We start from the raw sequence: 7,419 nt of genomic DNA, 5'->3' as shown, positions 1-7,419 counted from the left end.
ATGTCAGCTTTCAAAAATATCACATCCTCTTCCATCATTTTCCTGCTGACGGGTGTTCCCGGGCTGGAAGCCTTCCACACCTGGATCTCCATTCCCTTCTGCTTTCTCTATGCAACTGCTCTCTCAGGAAACAGCGTGGTTCTCTTTGTCATCATCACTCAGCCCAGCCTCCACGAGCCCATGTATTATTTTCTCTCCATGCTGTCCACCACTGACCTTGGCTTGTCAATATCCACTCTGCTCACCATGCTGGGTATCTTCTGGTTCAATGCCAGGGAGATCAGCTTTCATGCCTGCTTGTCACAGATGTTTTTCATTCAACTTTTCACTGTCATGGAATCTTCAGTGTTGTTGGCCATGGCCTTTGATCGATTTGTGGCTATCTCCAATCCTCTTAGATATGCCAGTGTCTTAACTGATCTTAAAATAGCACAGACTGGAGTAGCGGTCGTCACCAGGGGGACCCTAATACTGACTCCTATGGTGGTGCTTCTTAGGTGCTTGTCCTATTGCCGCAGCCGTCTGCTCCACCACTCCTACTGTTTCCACCCTGGTGTGATGAAGCTCTCGTGCACAGACACCAGGCTCAACAGCGCGGTTGGTCTGACAGCCCTGATCACCACTGCTGGGGTGGACTCGATCTTCATTACCCTCTCTTATCTTTTGATTATCAAGACTGTCTTCAGCATAGCATCCTCAGAAGAGAGGAAGAAAGCCTTTAGCACATGCATCTCTCATCTTGGTGCTGTTGCTGTATTCTATATTCCATTGATCAGCCTGTCTTTTGTTCACAGATTTGGGAAATGGGCCCCACCATATGTACATACTCTGATTGCAAATGCCTACCTGTTGATCCCCCCTGTAATGAACCCCATCATCTACAGTGTGAAGACCAAACAGATACGCAGAGCTGTGCTAAAAGTTCTCCATACCACTGAAACAAAGAAGTAGATGTATTTCTCAATTTTTTTTCTAGTCCTGGGCATCATAAAAAGTGAAAGTCACTCAGTCCTGTGTCCGACTGTTTGTGATACCATGAACTGTAGCCTGCAAGGCTCCTCTGTCCATGGAATTCTCCAGACCAGAATACTGGAGTGGGTAGCCATTCCCTTCTCAAGGGGATCTTCCTGACCCAGGAATCGAACTGGGGTCTCCTGCATTGCAGGCGGATTCTTTACCAGCTGAGCTACCAGGGAAGCCCATGGGCAACTTATAGATGAGTAAAATGCCATTTATAGAAGCAAAAATCTTGAGGCTCATGCTTGGGATGAAAACATCAAAAATATCACCTTAGTTTTAAGTAAGAAGACCCTCAGATAAAAAAGATAAATTTAAGCTGGAAAATCCCTGTTACCATGTTGCTCAGATAACCACAATTATATTAATATTTCTTCATTCAAGATGAAAGATTTACAATTACCAAGATCCTATGATCCAGTTTTAGTTTCACATATGGACTTAGTTTTTGTTTTTTATTTTTTAGACAAAGATGGGAATGAAAAGTATATTAACAATTGTAAATTACCAAATTTTTATCATCTAAACCTGGCACACACAAACTGGCATTGTCCATGGCTATAGAATTTTTCTAAATATGTTTACTTTTCTTTATGCCTATGGCTTCCCTGACCTTTAATATGATGGCTGTTATCATCATCCATACATTTTTTACTGCTTTGTCAGTCATTTAAAAGTTTTTTTGTCAAATATTCTTACCTTCACTTAGCTCTTCAGGTAAGATTTATAACACAATCATTCTGTGAAAATAAGTCTCCTCAGATCACCTCCAAACTGTACAGTTTATTTAGAAGTACTGATGTCATACTTGATGCTTAATAAATTTGTTGTTGGTTAGCAAACATCATCTAGAAATAAAGCAATTTCCTTTATAGTCCTTAGCTTATCAGGAACCAAATACAGACACAGTTTAATTTGGTTGGATTTATGTTGCTATATTTGAATTCTTCTGTCAAGAAGACTTGAAGTGGGTTAGGTAGTCTTGCTCCAGATAAGAAAATGGAAGTCACACCAGTGGTTAACACTGGAGTTATTTAATCCAAGGAACTGGATACACAGGATTAGAGAAATTCAATGGCACAAAGGTAATACAGAGGTAACAACTGCAGGATGTCACTTCTGCCTTTAAGTCTATCTAAGCAAAAAGAAGAGTTTGAGGTTATGAAAACCTAGACGCTTGGTGGAGGGTCTCCTCAGAGCTGACTCTCAGACCTGTAATGAGAGGGTGCTACTCTGCTGGGTTAGTACCTCAGAAGTTCACAGGACAGACCACAGGAAGCCAAAACTCAAACCTCTATGGATGGGCACTTTGTAGGTGGAGCTCTTGCATCAGGAGCCCAGAAGAGGACTTCTCAGAGAACTGGGACTCAGATCCCTGGAAAGGAGTCCACTTACATTGGTGCTAAGACTGCGGAAATACTTGAAATTGGAAAGTGCATCTAAAACTAGCCAGCAAAGAACTATTGCTGTCCAAGCATTAACAGGAATAGCAAGGAAACAGTGCAGATACTTGTCCTTCCAGTATAGCAGGGAACCCAGCTGCCAAACAATGATCATGGTTATTTATTTTCTGTCTTCTTAGCAGCTTCAGAACATAGAGAATGGTAGTTTATAAATCTGAGGTACAATATCATATACAGCACAGTGCAGTAATGTGCTTGTAACAGAATTAAGTTTGATGAGACCATTACAGGAATTTCCTTAGTTGCTCTAATCTGGACTGTTGATAATAACATCAGTATCCAGTAGCTATAGATAGACAAGTGCTTCCACACTTCACCAAACATTTCTACATACAATCTTCTGCAATGCTGCTAATTGAACATTTTCAGGAAACATGGAATGTGAAATATTCTTTAGATTAAATGGGCCTAACTGACATATGCAGAACATTCTAGACAACAGAGGCAGAATGCATATTCTTCTCAAGCACAGAAGGAATTTCTACCAGGATAGGTCATATGTTAGGTCATCAGTTCAGTTCAGTCGCTCAGTTGTGTCCAACTCTCCGCGACCCCATGAATTGCAGCACACCAGACCTCCCTGTCCATCACCAACTCCCGGAGTTCACTCAGACTCATGTCCATCGAGTCAGTGATGCCATGCAGCCATCTCATCCTCTGTCGTCCCCTTCTCCTCCCGCCCCCAATCCCTCCCAGCATCAAAGTCTTTTTCAGTGAGTCAACTCTTCACATGAGGTGGCCAAAGTACTGGAGCTTCAGCTTTAGCATCATTCCTTCCAAAGAAATCCCAGGGCTGATCTCCTTCAGAATGGATTGGTTGGATCTCCTTGCAGTCCAAGGGACTCTGAAGAGTCTTCTCCAACACCACAGTTCAAAAGCATCAATTCTTCGGTGCTCAGCCTTCTTCACAGTCCAACTCTCACATCCATACATGACTACTGGAAAAACCATAGCCTTGACTAGACAGACCTTTGTTGGCAAAGTAATGTCTCTGCTTTTGAATATGCTATCTAGGTTGGTCATAACTTTTCTTCCAAGGAGTAAGCATCTTTAAATTTCATGGCTGCAGTCACCATCTGCAGTGATTTTGGAGCCCAAAAAATAAAGTCTGACACTGTTTCCATTGTTTCTCCATCTATTTCCCATGAAGTGATGGGACCAGAGGCCATGATCTTCGTTTTCTGAATGTTGAGCTTTAAGCCAACTTTTTCCACTCTCCACTTTCACTTTCATCAAGAGGCTTTTTAGTTCCTCTTCACTTTCTGCCATAAGGGTGGTGTTATCTGCATATCTGAGGTTATTGATATTTCTCCCAGCAATCTTGATTCCAGCTTGTGTTTCTTCCAGTCCAGCATTTCTCATGATGTAGTCTGCATATAAGTTAAATAAGCAAGGTGACAATATACAGCCTTGACGTACTCCTTTTCCTATTTGGACAAAAATAAGTCTTAACAAAATTACCTGTAAGTCCTGCCAGGGATTCTAAGGATTTCAGAGATCTTTTGTGTGGATGTGATGGCTCACACATCTTGTTTCCTCTTGGTGGTGGGACAATTCTTTAGAATGTATGTCTTCTCTCCACCCTGCAGAGCCAGGCTGACTGTTGCTAGACTCCCATTTGCTTTCCCTGTAGTGTGCTATTAGTTCAACTTCATGTGCTTTCTTTTGATTCTGCCTAGTTCAGCTATTTTTCTGTGCGTGCTCACTGGCCGTGTGTGAAAGCTTGCACTGTCCACCTGTGGGTACACACACTGTGAACTGTCTATGGAGAACGTATAGTAAGGCATGTGAGCAAATGAGGGGCTGAAGTGAGGCGTCCCCAGTGGCTTTTGGGCAGGCTTCCTAGTAGAGTCTGCAAAGTGGTTAATAGCTTCTGAATCTCCTCTGTGAGTTTCAATCCCTGACTGCTGTGATCCCAGCTCTCCATATCCCTGAGTCATGCCAATCACCTTAGTATTCTGCGGGGTGCGGAGCAGTTCAAAAAGACCTAGGCCTCTTTTGAAGCATCTTTACTGCTGGGGGAGGTGCTCCCTCACTTCCCTCTCATTTTCCCCCATGGAAGAGGCGACCTCTCTTGGCACTCATATCTCAGTGGAGTTATGCTGCCTTCAGGTAGCATGATGCAGGTAAAACGAATCTGTTTTTTTCTTCTTCAGTGGATCTATTCCTGGATGTTTTTGCTGAGACTTCTTCCCAGAACTCCCGGACTCCCACAAAGGTACTTTTATCTGTGAGCAGTTGTCAAAACACAGTGTTCTTTGGAGAGAATATTGTAGAAAATTCCTATTCTACTATCCTACTCACAGTCATAGTCTTGACCCAAGGCTACGTCCTCTTTCTGGAGTTCTGTCCTAATACAGTTCAAAGAGACCTGGAATAGTAGGACATCCCACAAAGCCTCACACTGATCCATTACATTGATATAATGATGAAATCATGCTAAGAATGTGGGATGGACAAAAAACAGCTAGTAACACATGCACTCTAGAGCTTGGCTGGCAAGCCTTCACACATGCAGAGTCCTTCCATATCTGTAAAACTCTTGGTGGCTCAGTGTTCCGGAGTCTGCTAGGACATTTCTTGCTCAGTAAAGTAAAAATGTTGTGTTTTGCTCTCCAAACCCAAGAAGAATACCAATGTTTAGTAGGCCCCTTTGGGTTCTGGAGGCATTTACACTGACTCCTTCTCTCCCTACCTCTCTCCACACACTATTAGGTGCTGGCTCACTGACACTGAAATTTTCAATACTCAGAGGATCCTCAGATACTTGTATGTATTTCCTGTTAAAGGGTTGGTTTATTTGGTTGGCTATTTTCTTTCTGAGTGAAGGTCAGGGTGCTCTATATTTACAGGCCTAAGGACTATGACTGGTTAAGAAATCTGACTCTGATCCGACCTTGCCCTGACATGTAAAGACAGTTGTCAGCAGCTCTGTTTTCTCACATGACCCCCCCCCCCCACCTACACATTTATATTTCTGGGATATAAGTGAAGGTATGCTTAGATATGGTACATGTATAGCTCCGATATAGGGACACCTCAAAAAGTATCTGGATTTAGTATTCTATTACTTAATTCTAATGTTAAAGTGTGCGTGCATGTGCCTTTTGCTTATCAATTCAGAGCTACTCTGAAATAATGTGTTTAGAAATTCTTCACTGTATGATCTTCTATATATCTAAGATTTTGTGGGTATTGTTTCTGCTTTCTATAGACACTGCCTTTGATATACCTATGGATAGGATGACATATCTTGTCATGGGGAGGGCAATATGCTATTTGTTCTTTATCTGGGCATAAGGGTTCTCTGTTCATCCCAGATACTGCCAAAAAGTTAAAGCACAGACCTGCCTTGGTGGCAGAAACATCCTTATTCATTCTTTTACATTTAAGCAAATTTCCCCTTGGCCTAAAATTTGGCACAAAGAGGGTCAGGTTAGGGTGAAAGGGGAAGAAGTAAAGTCATTGGATGTTCGATGGAGTTCTGCAGTCCAGCACCTCAGAATTTGAAACAGCGCTTAGAGAAGCCTCCGTTTCCCCTTCAACATGCCCCTGTACATATTGTGGGGTTCCCTTCTTTACATTGGCAGGTAAAGAATCTGCCTGCTGATGTAGTAATCACAGGTTTGATCCCTGGGTCAGGAAGATCCCCTGGAGAAGGAAATGACAATCCACTCTAGTACTCTTGCCTGGAGAATCCATGGACAGAGGAGCCTGATGGACTACAGTCCATGGGGTTGCAAAGGGTCGGACATGCCTAAATAACTTTCACTTCGCTTTCACTCACAATTGTCAAAATGGCTATTATCAAAAAGGCAAGAAATAACAAGTGTTGGAGAGAATGTGGAGAAAAGGGAACCCTCATGCACTGTTGGTGGAATGTAAATTGGTGCAGCCACTACAGAAAAACAAGAGATTAATTTTTATAATTAAAAATATAATTACCATATGATCCAGCAATTTTATCCCTCAGTGTTTATCCACAGAAAATGAAAGACTAATGCGAGTAGATCCACGCACTCCTATGTTCCCTACAGCATTATGAATAACAGCCAAGATCTGAAAGCAACCTAAGTGCCCATCAATATTTGAGTGGATAAAGAAGTAATATATATAACTAAATGTTATTCAGCCATAAAATTTAAAATCTTTCCATTTTTAACACTTGGATGGACCCAGAAGATCTTACGCTAAGTAAAATAAGTCAGATAGAAAAGACAATCACATTATGGTTTCATTTACATGTGGATCTAAAAAACAAAGCAAATGAATAGCTATAGTGAAACAGATTCAGATACAGAGAACAAACAGTGATTGTTAGAGGGAGACAGTTTGACGGTCAGGGGAGGAGAGAAATAGAAGAGGAAGATTAAGAAACTGGTGAGGCAGAATTCATATATAAAATGCATTAGTCATAGGTATGAAATGAACAACATAGGGAATATAGTTAATAATTATGTAATATCTTTGTATGGTGACAGATGGTAACTAGATTTACAGTGATTACATTGAAATTTATGGAAATATCAAATCACTATGCTGTGTAACAGGAACTAACAATATTAAACATAAATTCTACTTCAAAAACAAACACTTAGAAAAAAAATCATATTTGTGGTTACCATACATGGAGATGGGGAAAGGGGGAATTTGTTGAAAATTGTCAAAATATAAACTTCCACTTAGAAGATTAATACAACATGATAAATATAATTAACCTTGCTGTAAGTTATCTATGAAAATTATTAAGAGTAAATTCTGAGTTATCATTACAAGGGAAACATTTTTTCTATATTTATTGTTTCATCTTTATGACATAATGTTGTACACTAAATTTATTATGCTAATCATTTCATGTATGTAAGTTATATTTTCAGTGTAGACATTAAACTTACATGGTGCCATGTGTCAATTATTTCTCAGTAAATCTGGGAGAAAA

At 40.8% G+C, this 7,419-nt stretch overlaps 1 protein-coding gene across 1 annotated transcript; it reads left to right on the top strand.

The window, feature by feature from the left end:
- On the top strand, nucleotides 1-951 carry LOC101119333 (olfactory receptor 51F2-like). The gene has a single exon (XM_004016693.3). It carries the CDS (start codon nucleotides 1-3, stop codon nucleotides 949-951), a length of 951 nt encoding a protein of 316 aa, XP_004016742.3.
- The last annotated feature ends 6,468 nt before the right edge of the window (nucleotides 952-7,419 follow it).

The sequence above is a fragment of the Ovis aries genome, chromosome 15 (assembly GCF_016772045.2).
Source record: "Ovis aries strain OAR_USU_Benz2616 breed Rambouillet chromosome 15, ARS-UI_Ramb_v3.0, whole genome shotgun sequence".
In the NCBI taxonomy this organism is placed as follows: Eukaryota; Metazoa; Chordata; class Mammalia; order Artiodactyla; family Bovidae; genus Ovis; species Ovis aries.
The sequence above is the reverse complement of the archived record's forward strand: the minus strand, read 5'-3'. Positions and strand labels throughout refer to the sequence as shown.